The sequence below is a fragment of the Mytilus trossulus genome, unplaced genomic scaffold, assembly GCF_036588685.1.
Source record: "Mytilus trossulus isolate FHL-02 unplaced genomic scaffold, PNRI_Mtr1.1.1.hap1 h1tg000247l__unscaffolded, whole genome shotgun sequence".
In the NCBI taxonomy this organism is placed as follows: Eukaryota; Metazoa; Mollusca; class Bivalvia; order Mytilida; family Mytilidae; genus Mytilus; species Mytilus trossulus.
The window spans coordinates 710,484-735,191 of NW_026963318.1; the positions used below are offsets into that span (position 1 = coordinate 710,484).

Below are 24,708 nucleotides of genomic sequence, written 5' to 3' on the forward strand. Positions count from 1 at the left end.
GATGGTACAAAGCTAATACTTTCGGTTTCCAGATGTTATACCAATTTGTCTCCTCTATCAATTTCAAGGTCATGGCAGCTATTTCTAAATCTTACAAGTACACCCTGTATAACTCCGATACAGATGAAACCCGACGTTGACGCTTTCGAATCGAGCACACCTTGTAACACTTTAGTTTAGATAGTAAGGAACATAAAAAACGCACGATGATATCGATGATAAAACGTGCTTGGTATTTTTAAATATTCGAAATTTAATGTTTCTCGTACCTCATAGTTTTTAAAACATTACCTAAAATTGTTGGATATATACTGACTAATACTTAAGATATATGATATACCTCTTAGTTGTAATTTGTTTGCTTTGAAATAACTATCAGTTACTACAATTGCTCCTTTGACGATATTTTATGTATATGTTTTTTGTTTTTTGTGCCTTGTACCGAAATTTTAAGTTGAGCCAATTGCAACTGTACATGTTTCTTTTTATCATGATGTGCTGTTACACTAGTACTCCAGGTTAACGAGAGGGTTCGGGGCTCGATTCTGTAGTACATTGGTTACATAGATCTGTCATTTTTTTTCTTCTTTACGACATAATTCATAATTTATAAATATATAACAGTTAGTTTTCTAGTTTTATTTTTTTCACATTTTATTTTATATCAGGGCCGTTTTAAGCCGACTATATGGTATAGGTTTTCCTCATTGTAAAATGTTGTATATTTGACTATACTGATTGCTTTATACACCCACTTCATATTTAAACTTTGGTGGAAGGTTGTCTCACTGGCCATCACACCATATCTACAAAGCTTTATATGTAAAAAAAGAAATAGAAAAAATAAAGCAGTTGGCATGCCATCTAAGGCATTCGGCAATCTAAGTTCAACGAGCTCCTATATCTGCTTTCGTCTAGGTGGATTTGGACCAACATCAGCATTTGAAATAGCCTCAAATTGTGAAAAGTAAGTCATTTTAAGTTTTATTGTCTACTATACTTCTTGAAAATTTCTTTCCTCTGGAATATATGTATTATCTGTTTATTTCATGTGGAATAACGTTGAAAGTCCTAATTTCAAATAGAAACATTCCTATCTGATATAGTCTGGTTAAACATTGCAATTTCGGCTTTGGATGACTGATATTTTAAGATCAAATACTTCGACTAGGTTAACAGATAAACATTTCCAATAAAATACAGAAAAAGGGTCGCCGACTTCATCTCGAATACCTTAAAAAGAAAGTGATTTGTGTCGGTTTTTGTTAACGAACTTTACCGTGATTATTTAAAAACGCACAACGAACGCGACACATTTAGATGAACGAACAATACAGTTAGAGAAAATTTATTATGCATGATATTTCCTTTCCTCTTAGTTCTAGACAACATTTGTAGGCACGTAGTTATTCAACGTATAGTTATTAATTATTGCTAAAAGTATTGATACGCAAAGGTGTATGCAAGAAAAGATATTCAGCATTGTTTATCGCATAAAACGTATGAAATTGCACCATGTCTGTGCGTTTTGCATCTAGAAGTTTTATCAAATGGTGTTTGCAATATCTAAAACTTACAACAATTGTATAATTGGATAAATAAACCAACATTCACATTGACATATTTATATATACTCATATAAGTTCTAGAGAGGCATTCGAAATTGTTGTCATCCTAAATCTTGTCTTGATTATCGCTTCGAACGCGTCAACGTCCGGATTCATTTGTATCCTGGTTATACGGGGTGGTTTAGATGGCTCTCAATAATGAAGACTTCAGTATGCGCACTGAAAAAATTTGTGCAGTAACTTTAACGGCACGCTCAATAACATAGTTTACGAAAAAAAAAATTGTTTTCTTTTTCTATTGTTTATTATCCATTTTAAGATGGTGGCTTTCACTTTTCGCCATCCTTGGGTGTTTCAATTTGTTCGATTCACTCATGTAAGTAACAACACATTTGATTTTAATTATAGAAATCTCTGTATAACTGAAAAAATATTACACAAGGGTTTTCGATAGGATAAACTTGTTCAACAATCAATTTACATAATTTTATTATCGACACAAGGACATCATTCTTGATTATTAATCAACACACAGACATCTTAAAAATTTAGGTATTTCACATCCAATCTTTGGTAATACTCTAAACAAAGCACACGTATGTCGTATTTCACCTGAAAAGTATACCAAACCTTTAAACAGACTTATTTAGGAAGGATAAGTTAAGATATTGGTGTCAGGTCATTAAGATGGCATATTTTAAAATTAATATACTAGTATGTCTCTCATAGCGTCTTTGCATCGGAAATAAACATATTCATTATAATGCCAGTTGTTGGCAAGATGCAGGTTATGTTCTTCTCGTATAGTTTATGATGATATGATGGTCGTAACGTTTTTTTTGCGTCTGTCCCAAATAAGGTGCATCTTGTCATTGTCAATCTTCAACATTTAAAAAAAAATAAAAATTTTATTTTTATGTTTTTGAGTTTAGTTGGATATTCATTTTCACTGAACTAGTACAAATTTTTATGTAAGGGCCAACTGAAGCCCCGCGCCTCCGCGTGCTAGATTGTCTCGCTGTCACATGAGAGATGTGTGACGACCCATTGGTAGCCGCTCTCTGCCGCGGGTCGGGTTGTTATCTATTTGACACATTTCTCATTTTCATTCTCAATTTTGCGAAAGCAATACACAATGTAATGTCATATCCAATACAATTCTGAATACAGTTAAATTTGTTTGAAATGTAGGAATATAATCAAACACCAATCTTTCACTTCCGGCTAATTGACATTATATGCAAAACAGGAACTGCACAGTTTAATTGAAGCAATGGATATATGATTATCTAAAAGTGAAAGAAAAACACGCAGTTGAAATCAAACTTTTTGCAAACATTGTCATTAAAATAAGTTATACTTATCAGATTTGTACTTAGGTTATTTTCCTATTTGCAACAATATACATCCATCAACAGAAATGTAGTATAAATGAATGAACAACGTCGGGAATGTGGCCTATCAAAATAACTGACTGACGCATTGCACTACTATACAGATGTTAAAAGTGGGTCTTAAAGGTACTAGTACACATTTTGAATTATAAGTTAAGATAATGTGTAGGTTTTGGTTTGTTTTTTGGTGTGTTTTAAAAAAAAAAGATTGTTTTATATTTGATCGCAATTTTGTCTATTCAATAAATAGGAATGTACAAGAGGTTCGAAAGATACCAGAGGGGCATTCAAACTCATAAATCGAAAATAAACTAACAACACTATGGCTAAAAATGAAAAAGACAAACAGACAAAAAAAAGTACACATAACACAACATATAAGACTAAAGAATAAGCAACATGAACCGCACCAAAAACTAGGGATTACCTCAGGGGCTCTGGAAAGGTAAGCAGATCCTGCTCCACATGTTGCTCATGTTATAACAAATCCGGTAAACAGTCTATATCGGTAGGTCACATTCATGAGAGGGAAGGAGATTGTAGTTAGGAATTGAGAAACATATCCGATATCATCTGTGAAACAGTTATTCCATAACGGTCAACCAACTCGTGATGGTGTCCGTAAAATTTATGAAGGGATGATTTCAACTTCACCATTTTGAACACTTGGTTTAATAGCTTGCTTTCCTTGTGAACAGCAACCCTCTATCAAGAAAATCCAAGCACAGGAATTTCGTATCAATTGAGAGATATATACCCCGTATGCAGGTGCTGCTTGAATGTTGCTACTTAGAAATGGAAAGTTTACAATTGGAAAGCTGAAATCATCTCTTGTCGTAAAGTTTTGTTTTCAACCAACCCTCATTGTCAATTTCTAGATGAAAGACAAGATATGAGGCCGACTTAACTGTATCTGTTGTATTCTTTATCTCTAGTTAGATGGGATGGATGCTTTCAACAAAGTCACCAAATTTTGAATTATTCAGTGAGAGAACATCATCTATATAGCGGAAAGTAAAGTTAAAGGATTTTATTAACTTCTTATCTTTAAGAAGTTCCTGTATGAAGTCAGCCTCAAAATAATAAAGAAACAAGTCAGCAAGAAACCAATTGGAATACCAACAGTCTGTTAAAAAACATGTCCTCCGAACATAACAAATATGTTATCAATCAAGAAATCAAGCATCTTGACAATGTCAGATTGATCCTTTACCAAGTAGAATTTATCCCTCCCTATGAGATAGATATTTTCACTTGTTACCTGTTTTTATAGGTACAAAGGAACTATATGTATATTTATATCTATAATAAAAGGGTTGTTTGTCCAATCTTTTCTTAATTTAAGAACAACAGCATGTCAAAAGTTTTCAGTTGAAGATTAGAATTGTGTATAAAGTTTCAGAATTTATAAAAGCAAGTAATTAATTTCATGATTTGTCTTCAAATTAGAATTCTGCACCATCTTAAAATCCAGAGTGCTCACATAGATCCAGCATAGCTGTATATAAACAAAATGAAAAAGATACTACCACTGGTATAGATAAAACTTTCAGACAAACAAGTTAGATCTTTGATGATGTTCTAAGGGTATTAAGCTGTTCAACCTCTTGTTATATTTGTCATGACAAGGCATATACAAATATTTTAATTGACAATGAACCAATCCAAAACATGATGAACTTTTATTTAAATATATATATACAATTTAAACACTGAAATAGTTTTTTTTATAGATCATGAAATTGTTAGTGAAATCAAACTCCAATGATACATGTGCATGTTCTTATGAAAAGTCTACTAACTATATTAGCATTATCCTTACAAAAATTAAAAGGAATGAAAAGAAGCTCAAAATTATCATGAATGTCGTGACAGATAGATAAGGTCCTTAGGCAAAGTGATATACAGTTATACATATTACACTTTTATAAATCCCTCTAAAGTGATAAATCTGGGTACTAAAGACTCTATAAACCTGTTATGTTCCGATGAATCAGTTTCAATTGCACTATTCTAATAACATGATATATTTAATGCATCCTTATTCAAAGAATAAAAATTCTAAAGCTGATATTTTCACATTTCTAAAATCATATTATAAAAGGAATGGTATCTACAAATGCTTCTGTTAAGAATTTATGTATGACAACAAAAATGTTTACAAACACATTTCCTATGACATCAAATGAGAACTTGTAATGATCTATGATACACAAATCTTTGTCATATTGAAAACTGCATCAAACAGTTATGAAATTTAACTTTCTAATATTGTTGTCTCGTCAGTATAACTCATGCAGCATATTTTGAAATCTGGAAATGGTGCCATGGTTATTTCTGTTCAACAGTTTTTTCCGTTTAAAATTCATGTTATTTGTCAGGATCCAGATGTTTGACCAATCTTCTTTTTCTGAAAAATACAACATCTACATGTACAACAATTCTTCTCTTAATTTTGGATGTGAATATGATTATTTTTTTCAATCAAATGAAAATTACTTTCTCAATTTAAAAAATCCCTATGTGTTGGTAGTTGCAGATTTTAAGAATTAAATACAAGTTTAGGATTGTTTACCAGATTTGTTTTAGATATACATATTTAAATCTATTTGGGAAAATATAATTCAATAATATTTCAGAAAATAAAGAAGATAAATGCATTACATGTATTAATATCTGGATTTTCAATTCAATTTACAATGAAGCAGTTATATAATTATTCAAAATTATAAAAATCTCTAAGAAATGACCAATTTACTCTTACTATAACTTAAATAAACCTATCTGGCATCTTTGCCAAATATGTAAGTGTCAGGTTAGGCTATAGATATGGTCAAAATAAAAATGAAAACGTTATTCCCATAGGGTTCAAAGGTAACTTATTGAGCCACCATTCAAAACAAGAATATTTGTAAAGGTCTCTTACTCGTCATGCAATCAAATGTATACAGAAAAGACTATTTACTGTGTGAAGGGTTGGAATATAAATATTAACAATTTGGATTCCATAATTGCCCTGTTTTTATTTCAGTTGAAACCAAACCAAACATCTTTATGTAAAAGTAATTTCTACAAAATTATGATCAATTGGGTCATGTCAGTTCAGAGAATTTGACCAAATAAAGAAGTTAATGGACAATAAATCACACATAACCTACAATGGATAAATAAAACAAAAGTACCTCTTTTTTCTTTTTTCTAGTTGATTAGAAAAAAACACTTGATAGGCTAGATACTTATTTTGTCTGGCTTGATATAAGTATGCAATACAGCTTATTTATATAGCAATTTCCCTTACATTTCTGATGACACCATCATGACCATGCTTATGTTTTACGAGACAATTGCTTTTAAAATTAAATAATTTAGGCAAATTGACTTAGTCACAAGAAGTATAAAAAAAGAACGCAAAATTGGTGTTTTAAACTGACAAACAATTACCTGAGCTTTCTTGATTTTCTTTTTCAACTCTTCAACGTTGACTGTATCATCTAAAATGAAGGAAATATTAAATATGTTACCAAAATTTACAAAGACATTTATAATTACATTACTTTTATATGCTTTCCGTCTTGGAATATGAATTTACCGATGTAAAGAAGCAATTTATTACACACTGAATTTTTGCATTACGTTGGATGGTAATAAATTGAAAGGAATGACTGCATGGGTAATGTAGAAATTGTGCTTTCAAGAATGCATACTTCCTAAATGTGTATTTTTAAGGGAGTAATTGTTTTTCAAGTTACAATGGAGCAATATATCAAATCAGATGTGCTTTACATAAGACTTTTCAGTATCCAGTGAAAATCTAGGGGTTTGGATGATGTAGCTTATCTGAGGTTTTTCAATATTAAGAAACAATTATGGATTAATTTCATATTACTCCCTTCATCAAATAAAACAATTTATCTCTATTTTCTCAATTTCTTCCTTGATTTTTCTAATATTATAATTTTCCATATCACCCTACTCCAGTGATATTGGATTTTCTTAGTTAAGTAGCAAGAGAATGTATGATGTCATAAACCTTATGTGTGATGTTGTTTGGAAAATAGCAATAAACAGATTATCAAAGGTATTTCAAATTCTTGAATATGTATTGGCTACATGCAGCTCTTCAATGGGAATGAATACTCTATCTTGTCTTAAGAATCTTCAAAAATCTATAAATCTTTTAATTAAAAGTGAGTGGGCATTAAATACAACTAACCTGTTTTCTTTAATTTCTTTGCTGCTGATTCTCCCGTCTCCTGTGGAGGAACAAATGCTTGTGCTCTCTTGTCTTGTTTCTTTTCAACTGCTTCTTTCTGTTTTTCCTGAGAAAATTCAACAATACTCATTAAAATTATTTACTGGTTATGTTTTGTTCAATGTTATTGTATTTAAATACTTTTCATTGGAATAGCAGACAGGCTATAATTTGAACATTATATTCTGCACATATTTTTTTTGTGTGCAGGTTAAGTGTTCTGAATTAATTTTCTTCTTTTTCTTTATTTAATTCTTGCAATTTTTTTGTGTATTAAAGAGTTTCCCATAAATGCCTGGAAATGTTGTATTGATTGCCATGATCATTGTAATTAATTGCATAAATTACTTTTTGTTTATAGTAAAATAGTTTGATACTAAGTTTTTTCAATGCACAGATCCTCCTTAATTCATTCTTTTCAAACAAATAATAAACAAAAAATAATTTAAAAAAAAACAGTAACTTAAGATTGATTTATTTGACAATTGTACAATAGAAATCAGAAGTACGAACAAATATTTTTTCCAGAACCTTTTAAAGTATTTTTGTCTATTTCTATTTTAAAATTGTGTGTATAATTAATTGATTACCTTTTTCTCAGCTTGCCTCCTTGCCTTTTTGGTACTGGGCTTCAGGAAATATTCACCTGAAGCAAGTTCTTTGTCAACCTTAAAGTAGAAGAAATAATTAATTACATCACCATCAATAAAGCAAACAGACCTCTCTCCACCCCAACAATATCACTAAAACTTTTATCATTTGGTTCTAGTCCGTTGGTTAAAGATGCTTATGTTATAATTCATTTAGTGCTTAAAATAGCTACATTACATCACATCATAGCTTAATGGATTCAAAAATGATGACACTCAACATTCAATACATGTATAGAAGTATGAAAAAGAACTAGGATGAAAATTCTAAATAGAAAGTCCCTAAGCAAATGACTAAATCAAAAGATCAAACACATCTAACATATGGATAACATCTGTCATATTCCTGATTTGGTATGAGCATTTTCTCGTGTAGAAAATGGTGGATTAAACCTGGTTTTATAGATAGCTTAACCTCTCACTTGTATGAAAGATGCATATAATTTCATTATATTGACAGCAATAATCCCTCACCCTACACATGAGGGTTGTAATGGTGTACCTTCATGACCATTTTGGCAAAAATTCTTGCCATTTCATGTTAACAGTATTTTTTGGTGTATGACAATAAAATTTACACTTTCTTTTAGACAATAAAAAATCAACAGATTTTGAAGAATCTCGTTAAATTTTTTCCAAAAATAATGGTAACGATATTTATTTTGGGACCTCTGACGAATCACGGTAAAGTTTTAACCTATTTGACTTAACGTTAGCCTAATACGACCATTTGACACCTGACAGTAAAAGTCACATCTAAATGACAACAAACAACTTACCTTACTCTCTGGCTGTGGAGGTGGGAAAGGTGTATATATTTTCTTTATTCTCTTCTTCATAGGTTGCTTCCTCTTACTGATATTTTTAGACTTAAATTTTGGCAAAAATCTATCCCAGCTTTCATTTTGTAGTTGAGGATCTTTTGCTAATTCTCTTCTTATCATCAATGTCTACAATTATAGTGCAAGTTATGTCATTTGAATGGTCAGAACATTATCCTCTCACTTGTATAGATAAGTATAATATGGTAAAAAAATTCAGTGTGACTCTTAAAACTCAAACAGTATTACTTAGGCCTTTCATCCTGCAATTATACTAGGTACTCTGATTACAAAATTTGTGCTCAAAACACAAAATCTACAATTATGATTGGTTGAATTTGAGTTTGAATACAATGATCATACTGTATAATTTTATGACCGGAAGGTCTGGCCTTGGAGTCATAAAACTTTCGATCAGGTTTTTTGTACTCATATTCCAAATCAACCAATCAAAACGCTGGATTTCATGTTTTCGAGCATGATTTTTGTGGTCTGAGCACTGACCAAAGTTTTATGAATTCAACCCTTGGTATTAGTTTCACATAAATCGTGTTTCATTTGTAACATTGTTTGTAAGTAAATTGTAAATTAAAACAAAAAGCATATATTATCTTATTTATAACAAAAAACTGGTTTATTCACAAAAAAATATAAATTTGAAAACCTCATTTACATTGCTGAGTATTGGGTTAAATTTATTTCCTACTTTTCGCTATTCAGGCCATTTCAAAGGTAGTCATTTGATGGATATCTATTGGTTTTCTGTCACTTTGACATTTATCAGAAAGGCTGTCTGTCTATATCAGGTTTTAAGCCTGATGGTGGTTCTCTCCAAGTACTTTGACTTACTTAACTAACATTGACTGGACCAAAGATAGAGTCAAGGGCACTGAAAATGGCATTAAACACCAACATACAAACAAAGAAACAAAGTATAACACATTACTGAACTTTTTAGCACACTAAAACTAAGTGTTACCTTAATATTATAAATAGGATGGATATTTTTCATAGTGTCTTCAATGATTTTTCTGACCTGAAAAATAAAACATTTGGCAATTTAAAAAGTTTGAACTTTATAAGCTAACTTATACATATATTCTAATTACTATTTATGGAGTGAGGACTAACTTCTGTAAATATTTTGGAAAAGACAGTGTTTAAGCCCATTTAATACATGACTTTTTGTTCTTAGTAAACAGGCTTTGGTTTAATTTTATTGACAGACTTAGAACAAATCCTTTGTCAATCACTAGGACTTTTGCTGTTCAGTTTGTCAATGAGTTAAAAAGGTTACTTTTGGGGGCAAATTCACTACTTTAAATAAATCTAGTACATGTATCATATCATCTTCTACGTGTTGGTTAAATATGTTTGACAAAATGCATTTTTCCCCATCATCTTTTCACAGGCTTTTAAAATGGTACCATTGATTAAACAGTTATAAAATCATGCATTTTAATATAATAAGATCTTTTAGGTTTATTCAGTTGACTGCCATAGATTTATATTTCTTTTAACTTACATCTCTTAATCCTTTGTGTGGTCCCAAAGCAGACACAGTGTTACCTTGTACCAGAACATAACATTCTGTTAGGAGCTCTATGGCCTGTTGAAATAAAATATGATAAGAGTAGTACAAAGAATCTTCTAAATTACTCAGAATCAAATATGAATAGAAGTAAATAAAGAGGTAAAAAGGAAATCCATGTTATACATGTAGATATAAAATTTGTAATCAAATATTGTAAGTGACAATTATTCATGTCCATGAATTGTATTTCAAAAGCGTACCAATAATTTGAAATGATTGCAGAATCTATCATTAGATGTTATAACTTTCAAAAATACTTTTTTCTCATTATGTTTTAAGTGTTTTAGTTTTTGAAAAGAAATATTGATGTTGTCTAAAATGAAGATGAGCATTATACATGTAATAGATAGCTATGCAGTATTGTTTTTTCTCATTGTTGAAGGTTTTACAGTGACATATAATAGGTCACTTTCTAGTCATTTGGTCTGTGGTGGCCAGTTGTCTCGTTGACAATCATACCACATCTTCTTATTAATATAAAACCCCACAAGCTCAAGATGCTGCTTCAAAATTTTGGTTCAGAATCATGAAACAGTGCTGTCCTACATTATGTGCAACAGAAAAAACTATATCATATGTGTCAATATTCACCTTTAGAGTAGATCCGTTTGGACCTATAACTCTCTGTCTTCTCTTTACAAATCTTTCTTTATTTCTACAAAGTGATGCTATCTTTATGATGTCACATGCTATATCATTCTCTAGAATCCTAATTGCCTGTAAAATTATAAAAATAAATTTGCAGACTCAGAAGGGATCATATTTCAATCTTAGGTTACCAAATCACTTATTGTAATTCATAATTTCATAATTATTGACTAGAACAGTCTGTATAAGTTTAATGCAAGCAGATATATTATGCAAATTTTCTATAGTAAAGAATGTTTGCATGGAGTATTCTGGCAAATGTAATCTATACTACTAAAGGAAGAAAATGGTTTAATTGAGTCGCAACTCCACTGAAACTGTACAAAGTCGGATATATTTGTGATATGAAGTATAAATGTAGTGTTCTCTACATTCTTAATTTGTCTTTGAACAAATAGAAAACAGGGATTTTTGAGAAAATATCCAAATTCAGAGACTTCTATTGATCTGTGTCTTATACACTTTTGTGCATGCTTAGACAATGGCATGTATCTTTGAACATTAGTTCTACCACTGTCAAAATAACTGAATCTGAGAAGAAACTTTTCAAAAGGCAAGTCTAGAAAGTCTAGAAAAATATTGCTATATTAAACAAGAATGTGTCCTCAGTACACAAATGCCCCACTCGCACTATCATTTTCCATGTTCAGTGGACCATGAAATTGGGGTAAAAACTCTAATTTGGCATTAAAATGAGAAAGATCATATCATAGGGAACATGTGTACTAAGTTTGAAGTCGATTGGACTACATTGAACTACATCAAAAACTACCATGACCAAAAACTTTAACCTGAAGCGGGACAGACGACGGACAGACCAGAAAACATAATGCCCCTCTACTATCGTAGGTGGGGCATAAAAACACTTCTACCTGTTCATAAGGGACGCTCCTGGCCAACAACTTGATCAGATCTCTAGCATTGACAATAGAATATGGATCCCAAGTTTTCCTGGTGGTAGATACACTCATACTTCCTTCTACTACATCTAATTCTGCCTTGATTTCCTGAAAAAGATTAAATAGCAAATACTAGTGTTAATAAACAGTTAATATTAATGTTTTTATTGCAGTAATAAAAATTAAATCACAAAAATACTGAACTCCAAGGAGAACTCAAAATGGAAAGTCCCTTTTCAAACTGCAAAATCAAAAGCTCTAAGACATCAAACAAATGGATAACAACTGTCATATTCCAGACTTGGTACAGGAATTTTCTTATGTAGAGAATGGTGGATTAAACCTGGTTTTATGGCTAGTTAAACTGGTATGAGAATGATAATTCATCTGTAAATCTAAATCCAGCACAAAGTCCAAGGACACAGTTATCGTCCTTTGTTTTTTTGTCTATGAATATAGTCCCTAGTGTAAACAGTGTATAACTTGCAGGTTTTATTTAATACACTTTCCCAATTTTTTCTTGATATTAAATGCATGAAATATTAAGCAGGGGATGTAATTACATGTTAAAAAAATTTGAATGCTGAATCTTTATGTTAAATAGTGATTTGGTCCAGTTCAAAAAGGTCAAATTTTAACACGTCTGAAGCTATCAAACTGAATTTTACACCCCATTAACACAGAATTGTCAATATTTTGATTTAGAGCTGGACGAAGTTTCTATAATTTTTATATTATTTATCTCACTGGTAGTATAAATCTTTTTGAAAGAGAGCAGGTGTGATTTTTGAAATTTGAATTTATTGTCTAAAAAATGCACTTCGAAATATCTGTGCTCTTGGGCCACAAGTTTCAAGAAAAATTGGTTAAAATGCTAAAACATGCTTACGGGTAACTGATAAAAATAATACATTTATCCTGAATTAAGAATAACTACATCCATATAATATATATTTTCCAGAACTTACATAGTCCGCTAAAGTTTTCTTAACCAAAGGCCAACATTCTCTCAGGTACTTTTCCCTATACTTTGGAAATAGTGTAGCAAATGAACTCTCTGCCAGCATGCCATGTTTATTATCTTCTTTTGTTATTCCTGGTTCTTTCCATCCTTTTGGAACTTCTAATAAACTGTCATTATCAACATTTTTTTTCCCCCATTTTTTTTCTGGAATTGAAAAATCAGTTTCATAATTCATTGACATATATATTTGTCAACTACAATATTTTTCAAACAATTTATCAAAATAAAACATCTATTGCCAAGACCTGTTCTAAATATGGCTTAAGCTGAGCCTTCTCCTGTAGGTAAACTATTGATTAACCGGTCAAAATTGTTATTAATCTTTCTTTTTTTTTTTTTATAAAATATGGAGGTAAGCTAAGTTCCTTAAATGATCCAAATTTTAAACCTTGTTACCTAGCATTTTATTGGCTGTTAAATTGTGCATGTTGTGTCTAGATAAATGCCTGTTAGGTATACTATAATCAACTTTCATCTTTGATTTAGTATACAATCATGTGATCTATAAATTACATGTATCATCTTTTTTCACAAAATATGCACTTGAGTTACATCATACTGTATGATGTCACTCATATGTACCTCTAGTGCACATGGTGCATGTTTTGTGAATAGAGAAGGTAAGTTTTTTATGATTATTTGCAAATTCACTCAACATCAGAGTAAAAAGTCATAGCATTAGTATTAATCACAATCTTTAACTTCACTGTTCAGTTCTACAGCTTTAAGAAAACTTATTATTTATAGCTACAGTCAAATATTAGATAGAGTCACAATTCCATTGAAAAGAAAATTGATCATAAATATTATGTACATTTGTATTATGGTTTTAAAGCAATGAGTTGTCATTCTTTCTGACCCTTTCTATAATATACAAATAATTTATTAATTCAATTTGGTTCCAACAGACCCTCGATTCAGCAGCATTTTACAGAAATATAAACAATCTACAATATATTATCAAAATTGTCTGCAATTGACTAAAAAGCATTCTATGGATTACCAATATTTGTGAAAATTAGTTTTTAAACTAATGATGTACATTTACAAATTTGAATTTCATTGACTAGTCCTCCTTACAAAAATATATAAAAAAGTAGACTAATGCTGAGTTCACACGTAATTCGCAATAACTAATTCGAAATAGTTTAATTCGCTTTCGAAACGTTTTACGTCCAAACATCAATTCTAATTTGAATTGCAATGGGGGTCAAATTCGCTTTACTGTCCAAACGATGTTAACTTTTAATTCATATTAACAAAAGCGTATTTCTAATGCAAATTGGATAATTCCGATTAGCCAATTAGAATTAATTTGAATTAAAATAGAAGAGTGTGTGAAAGTGATTAGGGAATTTGATTCGCATTCGATTCAAATTCAATTCGAATTAAATGTACGTGTGAACGAGGCATTAGATTACATGGATTTGTCTCCCTTTAATACTTTTATTACTAAAATGACTCCTGCAAGTGAAAAAGAGATGAAAGTATAGATCTGTTACTTTCTGAGGTGAAATTTCTATGATGTCATTTGTAAACTTTCATAGTTCAATCATTAATTCAAAATATTTTGGTGGATGGCATTTACGATTCAAACAATCCAGATCTTCACATCTAAAAACGATACAAATAGTTAAAACATACAATGAACCCAAAGTCTATGAAGTGGTTAATGTTGGAGGAAATAACCTTCTATTGGTGGGAGTATTTTATATATTTCCCTTGATAAATCATTTTATAATGTCAAATACTATTTGTGTCACTTAGTATATGATGTATCAGACAAAACAACAATTAATTACCTTTATTTCCGGTATTCAAATATAGTTCTCACTATTGGTAGTGTATTTTTTCTTTCCCACTTTCATTCATTTATTGTATTTTAGGGCCAGAAATGAAAAAAAGACAGTTTGGATGTTCATTTTATCTGATATATATTAATTGAAGGAGTCATTAGGTCAGGTGTAAACAGGTAATATTTTTTGTTTTCAGAACATCTCTTGACTTGTCAATACGGTATGGATGTGCATAACCTTAATTTTTTTAGCTGTAAATTAAAGGCTCATTTTTCTAAATGTATGATATTTTTACTTGCACTTTATATTACACACAAAAGTGGCAGTGGGCTATTTTGTGAATTGAATAATCTGACCTAATGACAATTTGTTTAATTTAGATTAAAGAATCACAGACATTACAAAAGCAAAATAATAAAATTAGAGAAAATTATAACATTTAAACTTTTGATTATTAATCAACTTAAGGTGGTACCCAACACTTTCACTAAAATTAATTTGGCTCGTTTATTTTTCATAAAATTTTGACAAAGTATTTACTTTGACCCTTTAACAAAAATATAAAAATTTCAAAAATTTTGAACCAACTGTTTTGTCAGAAAAATGACACTGGTTATATAGTAGTTTGACAAACACCAATTTTGGTCACTGAGAAACTTATTATTCCCATTACAATACAACGTAATTAAAACATTAAGTTGATTTTACAGAGTTATCTCCCTGTAGTGTTAGGTACCACCTTAATTACTAAACAAAAGAAAAACATTTAAAATTGCACATTAAAGCTAACCCAATAAGTTATTAGCAAATTGAGGAAGATTATATTTAAAGAGATTTAACTACTGTAATCATGGTAATTCAAATATACTCTTTATCATGTTTATGAAGCACCATTTATGCCAACCTCAGGGCGGTGTCATATGCAACAGGTCACATCACCATGGATATTACTTGATTTATTTCACTTGACTGGACGGGAGTTCTTATGTTGTACTGTTATACCACTGTCCCTGTTAGGGGGAGGGTTGGGATCACGCTAGCATGTTTAACCCAGCCACATTATTTATGTATGTGCCTGTCCCAAGTCAGGAGCCTGTAATTCAGTGGTTGTCCTTTGTTTATTTGTTACATATTTGTTTTTCCTTCATTTTATTTTAAATTTTTTTTTTTTTTACATAAGTAAGGCCGTTAGTTTTCTCGTTTGAATTGTTTTACATTGTCTTATTGGGGCCTTTTATAGCTGACTATGCGGTATGGGCATTGCTCATTGTTGAAGGCTGTACAGTGACCTATAGTTGTTAATGTTTGTATCATTTTGGTCTTTTTTAGATAGTTGTCTCATTGGCAATCATACCACATCTTCTTTTTTATATTTAACAGGTTCGCTTATTAAAGACCAGTCCATCTATAGACAGGACTTTTGGGATAAACTTATCAATGAATTCAAAATGCTCAGTCATTTGTCCCATATTATACATTTCATTCTTTTGTACATCTGTTCGGTAAAACAGATAGGTGATTAAAGATCAATAATAATTATAACAGCCTGATCAGTTGATATTACATTGGTAATACTAATACACCTCTGCAAACTTATCATTGTTAAATTTTTGAATCAGTCATTACATTAGGTAAAATATTTTACATTTGACACATTCTTGCACTCAAAACTGCCCACTAAATTATATCTCCTTCTAACAAGAGCTACATGTACAAGCACATGGAAAGGTAAAGGAAAGATAGAAGGTGTCAAACACGAAAACTAGAGGCTCTCAAGAGCCTGTGTCGCTCACCTTGGTCTACCAAAATATCAAACAAAGAACACTCTCCTACATTTTGTACATTGTAGATGAGAACAGAACATGACAAAAATCTCTATTTTGTAGATCTTGTATTACTGATCTTTTAGCCTGTTTAGTTTGACTTATTGATAGATATTGCCCTTCCTGATAATTTTTTATGATTAAGAGTGTTTATCGCTATTTTGTGCATTTTTGATCTTTTTTTGTGATCATTTTCATATCATGCTTCTCGCTTGAGATGGAAAAATTATCACTAGAAACTAAGGAGGCCATGTGGCGTTGCTAACGAAACATACCTGCCAACTTTTGAAAATGCCCATGGGGGTTTTAGCGCGCGACAACAATTTCAAAGGTTACAATTCTTTGCGACGACTATTTTGCGCGTGCTGTTTTGTAGTCTAGAGAAAGTGTCATATTTGTAAGCTGAGCTTACATGCCTTTTTCTTAAGTTTATTTGCATGATTCTAGTTATTATATCAGCAGAAAATATGAACATGTAACTGAAAGACCAGGAATTATTTTCATGTGTAAGGATACTAAATAGTTGTTGACTTTTCCAATTTAAAATTATACACAAAGAAGGACCTTTATCAGGTTAGGAACAACACCTAGGGACCCCCCCTCAATGTTAGCACATTTAAAACCACTTTTTAAGTACAAATGAGCACACATTCATATTATTTGAAGAAACTTTTTCCAAAGAACTATACATCTTATGATCTATCTGGTATTATATGGTCAACACATGTCCAAGAATTTTGATATGTTCTTGGCCTTATATCTTCTTTATTATTCAAAATAATAGGACTCTTCATTTAGAAAAGCTGTTCCAAATATAATGTCAGAATTTCCCATTTTTAAGTTAATAAATCTACATTTTTCTATTTTATTTTTTACAAGAGTGACCCCTTGACTAAGGGTAGTCCCTCATTTAAGGGATTCCTCATGTTGATTTTTTTTTTTGGGGGGGGGGGGGGGTGTTCCATGTGAAAAATAATGAATAGTACATTATACTTTAAATGATTGAATACATACAGTAAATAAAATTATGTTACAGCAAGTGTACATGTAATGTCAATAAATAAGTGAATAAACTACTATTTATTATCTTCATGGTAGTAATGCATCATTGAAGTTTGTCAATAAGCCATGCTTTTATTCTTTTTCTGTGTAAGAACCTCCTTGCAGTTGAAAAATCATTTGCCATGTTCACGTTTTACAATTCTGACCAACAAACAGGAATACAACACAAGTTCAATATCTAGCATGTTAAAATAATCTGGAGAGAAAACGTTTTTGATTGGCTGATTATTTGATCATGAGAAACACACAATTTGATTGGCTGAACACGATTTCCTCCATTGGACACAGTTCAAATTCGGGAACAATAATATTTTTCGTGTAGATTTTCACCAAATCGTGTTTTAGAGGGTTTTTCAGGAACACGATCGTGCAATCGTGACAAAGGGTCAAAATCGTGTAGTACACGCCTAAATCGTGACAGTTGGCAGGTATGACGAAATTGACAACGTTGTCATAGGTAAAATAGCGATAAACAGATTATCATTGGTCATCTCAACTCGATTGCTTTTCTCACTTTCGCTGTACCAGCTCAAGCAAGAAAATCAATCTCGTTGAGATGATCAACGATAATCTATAATTATTTATTTATCATAATGAGACATAACAAAAAAATATGTTTCTCTTTAAAAATGAGAAAAGGAAAAGTTAAAAAAAAAAATCATATTTTTTTTCATTTAAATAACTCCTAGCATAATAATTTATCTAACAATTTGATATATATATATATATGGACAATTGGTAGAGCTCATTATTCTGAATATTATTTTTCATTTCAGATTTTCTCTATTTACAGATTTATAACGATTCAAACAATTATATACAAAACTTCCATTTTACCCCTATGTTCTACTTTTAGTGATGTCAGCCATGTTGGTTGATAGGCACATTTTTTAACTAGATACATTTGTACCTTAATCATGTTAATGATGATTGTGGCCAAGTTAAATTTGTCTCAGTCATGTGTCAGTCAGTCAGTAGTTTCAGAGGAGAAGATTTATGCAAAAGATTACAAAAGTTTGTTAAAAATTTACTATGAAGGGCAATAACTTCTAAAGGGATCAATTATTTTAACAATTTTGGTCATGCTGACTTATTTGTAGATCTTATTTTGTTGAAAAATTTTGCAGTACAGTTGGTCCATGGACACAGTTATCCTCCTTTGGTTTTCGTTGTCTACGAATATAGTCCCTAGTGTAAACAGTGTATAACTTGCATGTTTTATTTAATACACTTTCCCAATTTATTTCTTAATATTAAATGCATGAAATATTAAGTAGGGGGATGTAATTACATGTCAAAAAAATTTGGGTGCTGAAACTTTATGTTAAGTAGTGATTTGGTCCAGTTCTAAAAGGTCAAATTTTATCACGTCTGAAGCTGTCAAACTGAATTTTACACCCCCTTAACATAGAATTGTCAATATTTTGAGTTAGAGCTTGGAGAAGTTTCTATAATTTTGATATTATTTGTCTCACTGGTAGTACACTACACTGTAAAAATATTTTTGAGAAAGAGCAGGTGCGATTTTTTTAATTTGAATTTATTGTCTTAAAGAAATGCACTACGAAATAACTGTGTTCTCGGGCCAGTTTATCTAGATGTCTATTATAATATTCAAAATAATAAGCAAAACTGTAAAATTGCCATAAAATTACCAATTCTACATGTTCTTAGGCAGCAACTCAGTCATCAATAGGGATTGACCAGATGAACATTTTCTTTCTTGACCAGATGGACATTTACATTCGGTCAGATTTGCTTTAAATGCTTTAGTTTCAGAGAATATACATTTTTAAGTCAATCAAAGTGCTTGAAAGCACTGAATGGTAAAGATTGCTTCAATTCATTAGTTGGAAGTATATAAAGATAAATATTGCATTGGTTGTAGTTGATTTAACAGCTATTCTAGGAAAAGGAAGATAACTTTAATTTTTAAAGATGAGGTAAACGATAACACAATTTATATCTTTAGAACAGATATTAGATTTTTTGCACCTTGCAAAAGTTATGTAATTTCTTGACAAGTGTATGTACATTTTGTAACATCATTTTGTGCCATGAATATCTAATATATATTACATCGATAAATTTCTGAATGGTCATGGATAAGATGTATAGAATGTTATGAACAATGCACTATATTTTGTGTAGGGCCTCGAAAGGAGTATTTTTTAATCAACAGCATTGTCCTTTATCAGTTATAAATAAAGTTGAATTCTTTGATTTGCTGTTTTATGTCATTCCGGCTAACAAATTGAAAACTGTACAGGCTGTACCTATACGCCTTATTTCAAGTCCAGATTTTTATTATTCTTATTGTCATTTTAGAAAGTCATACTGATTAAAATCCTACAATCGGGAACAATGTGACAATGATTGAATTTAGTAGTGTCAACCCTATGATTTTTACATGATGACGGCTGAAAAATTGGACCTCTTTATTTTAGTATTATAGATAACGTCACTACTAAAATCCCTAACAACATGAACAACAGAACCAAAATCGGAAACATTACGGTATTTCTGTTTCTAAATTTTAAAAGATTTTGAAGTTAAAATATTACTGCATAAATAGACTGAATGGGATTTCAATCCTGAAATCCCGAGCTAAAAAACACCTGATCTCAAAGTCCCGATAAATGTCCTATCCCCCCTCAAACACATGAAACATCCATCCGGAGAACATGAATCAGGCCAAATGGACTGGATTCAACTAGGAACATATATATACTGTTCCCAGATTCAACACAAGTGGAGAACTAGAGATCTATTAGCTATGCAATGAGGGGGGATAGGACCTTTATCAGGAATCCGGGATCCCGTGTTTTTAAGCTCGGGATTTCGGGATTGACCCTTTCGGGATCCCGGAATTCTTTTTTCGAAACCTCTGGATTTCGTGTTTTAAAGTCCAGGATTTCTGGATTCCGTTTTTTTAAGCATGGGAATTCAGGATCAGGACCCCTCCTACCCTCCCTCTGCAATGATAATTATGTAATCAACTTTATTGGTCTTGAATGTTGCAAGATCAATATATATATGTCTTATACATTATATGTAACCACTGTAATCATTTCTTTAATAGAGTTTACAAAACAAAATAACTAAATCTGGTGCACATTTTGAGTCCATGCCATGGCCATGCATGTAAATATTATTTATCAGTTTATAAACAAATGTCAAGATTTCAACTGTTGCAGTGTTGGAAAATAACATATTGAGACCAAAAATAGGTACAAGTAGATGGATAAATGGTTATAACTTGTGCAAACCTTGTCTTTCCATGGTTTGTTTAAATTTCAAAGCAGTGTTTTCTTCTTTCTCCCTCACGTTGTTTCTACTTTCAATTTAGTACAAGGATTATTTCCCCTGTATTGATCTTAATCATTGTTGCGTTTGTTAACGGAGAAAAGATACTTTTGAATGTAGAAATTGTGTACAGTTGATCATGTGATTACTCATTTTATTCCAGTTTGCAGTTGTGTATTATCCAGATTATACTGGTTATTTTCACACATAGCGTGGCTACAGAAACACTTTGTCGAATGAAATATCTTTTGTGAAATGAAGGTCATTCTTAATCATGTTTATAAAAATTTGTTTGGTAAGTAATGATTTAAAGAAAAAAATGGGTATCAGCTGTTTCTTATCACTCTTCGACTTCTTCTAAAAATATGAATCAACTCCTGGGAAGGAGTTCCTTTCAGCTGTTTCTCAGCCCATAGTCCCATGGGCCCCAGCTTGTCTGGAATAACAGCCGTTGGACGTCAGAGTAATCTCGGACTACTCAGCCCAATGATATTTATCAGTACTTGAAAATTTATAAAAGATGCATGACCATCAGCATTACTCTGGTCTTTATACTATATAGAGGGCAGCATTACTCTGGTCTTTATACTATATAGAGGGGGGTTAGGAGGGGTCTTGATCCTGAAATCCCGAGCTTAAAAACACAAAATCCCGATATCCCGGGCTTAAAAAATGCGAAATCCCGAGGTCGCGAATTTCAAAATAAGAATTCCCGGATGCCGAACGGGTCAATCCTGAAATCCCGAGCTTAAATATAGCAGACCCCAGAGTCCCGATAAAGGTCCTATCCCGCCTCTATATACATATGTAAAAAGAGTAGGGTAATGCCGCTACAAGGCAGCACTCGCACCCGCAAAGTGGAAAGGGATTAATATAAGTTGCAAAACTTGTTTCCCAATCCACTATAAATAAATATGTTTAAAACTAATATGGTTTTTTTTTCCCATATTAATATTTTCTATTTGGGCAGGATAAGACTTTAGTGTAAATATGTGCCAGATCAACAGGGGCCTGAACATATAGGGACCGATCGACATGAAAGCATACATACTATAGTTTCCGTCAGCTGAAATTCGTAGCGGTTATCAATTAAAATAATCTAAACTATCAACCACTTTCACTGGAGATATAGTTTTTCACATTCCATTCATAAATCGCAAAAAGAAAAACCAAACTTCAAAATATAAAAAAAAATAAAATAAAAAATTCAACCGTGCATGATATATATGAAACCGGGTAGAAATGGGCATCATAAAGACATTAGCGCAGTCGGTAGAGCATGAGACCTTAATCTCGGGGTTGTGGGTTCGAGCCCCACATTGGGCGCAATGAAACCGGGTGGAAATGGGCATCATAAAGACTCGGTTGTAGTGTCAACATATATTTGTTCCGCCTAACAGAAGTTCCAATGGAAACTTTGTTATAAACAATGTCAGAATACCTATTCCTGATGGAAAAAATATTCTATACTATTTATTCCGTTAGGAACATATACTGTAATATTTATTCCTGAGGAAATAATATTCCAGAATATTTTTTCCATTTGGAACTTATATTATGAAGGAACTTATTTTCCGTGACAACAAGACCTATGTGTAAAAAAAGTTAACAATCCAACTGGAATAGGAAAAATGGAATATCTAAGCTAAAACTAATACTTTACATTTGTGTTGGACACCTGGCTGCGGTTTCATAAAACGATCATTAGCGTAAGTTTGAACTTTAACCAAAAGTAACGCTAAAATTCCGTTTCATAAATCAATCGTACTTTGCGATGGTCGTACATTGCGTGTGAATCGCGAACAGTATTTACGTGTGGTTAAACCTTTTGCAAAGCAATCGTTAAATAAAAGATGGCCGTTGCCTTGCATACTTTGGGGTACAACCGACGCCAAATTTTAGGACGAGAAAGGGTTGTCAGGGAAGGATTGAAATCAGTGACAACTTTCAATAAAAAAGAGTTAAATTACAAGATTAATTTAATTCTCTTTTTGTTTTTCGTATGTTTTTTTCAATAACTTTCACTGTGGAACTCTTTAAACAGAGAAGTTGGGAAGTTGAGTACTTAATAACTTTAGTTCTTCCATGGCAGTGTTCCAGCTAGGTTTTCAAATGGGCAGGGTGCCAATCCTGAAAAAGGGCATTTAACGTGCGATATGATGCCACTGAGTCATAGTATTCATACAAAAAAGTCATGCAACTGTTGTTATGAAATGTTTACACCAGGATAATTGTAGAAAAGAGGGGGCAAAAGTTACCAGAGGGACATTCAAACTCGTAGATCGAAAATAAACTGACTATGCTGGCATTAATGAAAAAAAGACAACTTATAGTACACAAGACACAAGATAAAAAACTAAAGACAAAACAAGTGTGAAAAGGGAACTGGATTGTAGTAGAGAAATAAGTAACATATCCAATTTCATATGTGAAACAGAAAGTCCATTACATTCAACCAACTCTTGATAGCATCAGTAAAATTTACGAAGGGATGATTTCAACATGTTCAACTTTACCATTTTGAACTCTTGGTTTTATTGTTTCCTTTCTAGCAGCAACCCTCTATCAAGGAAATCATTATAGGAAACACAACCCAGGGAATATCGTATCGATTGGGAGATACAAATGCATATACTCCGTATGCAGGCCATGCTGTAATATTGCAACAAAGAAATGGAAAGTTCACAATTGGGAAGCTGACATTTTCACTTTTGTCTGTTTGAATTATTTTACTTCAGTCAATTATAATGGGGTTCTGTATTGCTTGCTGTTCAATGTGACATAGCCAAGGCTCCGTACTGAAGACCTTAATTATACCCCTGCTTTAAAAAAGGGGGGTATACTGTTTTACCTCAGTCCGTCCGTCCGTCAATCAGTCCGTCTGTCCGTCCGTCAGTCAGTCCGTCCAATAAATATTTTTTGTCGCATTTTTCTAAGTCAGCTATACCGTGTGATGTGTTTTCAGATTGATCACTTGAAAACTTCCTATTTACCGAACACTTGTATGATTTTACACATGATAGCCAAGTTGAAAATTTTCGTCACACTTTTCTCAGGAACTACAATACAAGGATTTCTGAAATTTGGTTTCAGGATTTATATTAGTCAGCTATACTGTGTGATGCGTTTTCAGATTCATCACTCGACAACTTCCTGTTTACTGAACACTTGCCTATTTTTACACTATTTATATTATCCACTTGCAGTGATCGGGAAGGACGTGCGCCCTGCGCCTATAGCGCATATTCACCAGAAATGGCGCATAGGGTGACAAATGTAAGCGCCAACGTGGCGCACGATATTTTTCACATCGTTTCGAAACGTTTAGTTATTGTCAAATAGATTTCCGATAGTGTTCCGTGCCGCCATGTGTGTGTACACAACTGTATAATGTTCCTCCAATCATAGGAGCACCTATATATTTTCAGGACGTCTCGGACGTTTTCCTATGGTAATAGAACCATGCGGTTAAACGTCTCGGGTGTTTTCTTATGGTAATAATAGAACCATGCGGTTTAACTGATAACCCAAAAAACGTAATTAACCATCATTCATGATATAATTTTTTATAAACAACTTTACATTTGTGAAATTTGGCTATTACAGACGACATTTAACTCTAATAATAATCTTTTAATTTAGTTAAGCATGCTATTATTTCGATTGAAAACCCCTGAAGCGTTTTTACGAATATAGTTTTTGTCTTCATAAAAGGCGCTTAACTGTCCTTGTCATTTTTTGGTCTTTGGCTCGTTTTGACATTTTGTAAACATGACTTCAGCGAATTATTGTTTTGTTCTATCAATTAATGGTACTCTCTACTGTTATTCTTGTCATCGTGATGAAGTAATAATAATAATACAAGAAGTGC

At 31.9% G+C, this 24,708-nt stretch overlaps 1 protein-coding gene across 2 annotated transcripts; it reads right to left on the bottom strand.

The window, feature by feature from the left end:
- Positions 1-4,631: 4,631 nt before the first annotated feature.
- Positions 4,632-20,971, bottom strand: LOC134701639 (KRR1 small subunit processome component homolog). Of its 2 annotated transcripts, none has more exons than XM_063562772.1 (11): positions 20,801-20,971; positions 12,795-12,994; positions 11,800-11,934; positions 10,871-10,996; positions 10,211-10,294; positions 9,665-9,721; positions 8,644-8,814; positions 7,805-7,882; positions 7,176-7,281; positions 6,404-6,453; positions 4,632-5,372 (listed from the first exon to the last, which is right to left on the bottom strand). In XM_063562772.1, the coding sequence occupies exons 1-11, from the start codon at positions 20,811-20,813 to the stop codon at positions 5,340-5,342; spliced, it is 1,053 nt and encodes a 350-aa protein (XP_063418842.1). In that variant the 5' UTR covers positions 20,814-20,971; the 3' UTR covers positions 4,632-5,339. The 2 variants fall into 2 exon arrangements, with proteins under 2 accessions (XP_063418842.1, XP_063418841.1); XM_063562771.1 differs by lacking the exon at positions 20,801-20,971 and adding an exon at positions 13,247-13,340.
- Positions 20,972-24,708: the final 3,737 nt, after the last annotated feature.

Coding starts and splice junctions, on each gene's coding strand:
- LOC134701639 (XM_063562771.1), bottom strand. CDS start 13,325: ATGAAAGTTGATTATAGTATACCTAACAGGCATTTATCTAGACACAAC. Junction 12,995..13,246: donor AACAGCCAATAAAATGCTAG/GTAACAAGGTTT, acceptor TTTCAATTCCAG/AAAAAAAATGGGGGAAAAAA. Junction 5,373..6,403: donor AGAAAATCAAGAAAGCTCAG/GTAATTGTTTGT, acceptor TGTATTTTTCAG/AAAAAGAAGATTGGTCAAAC.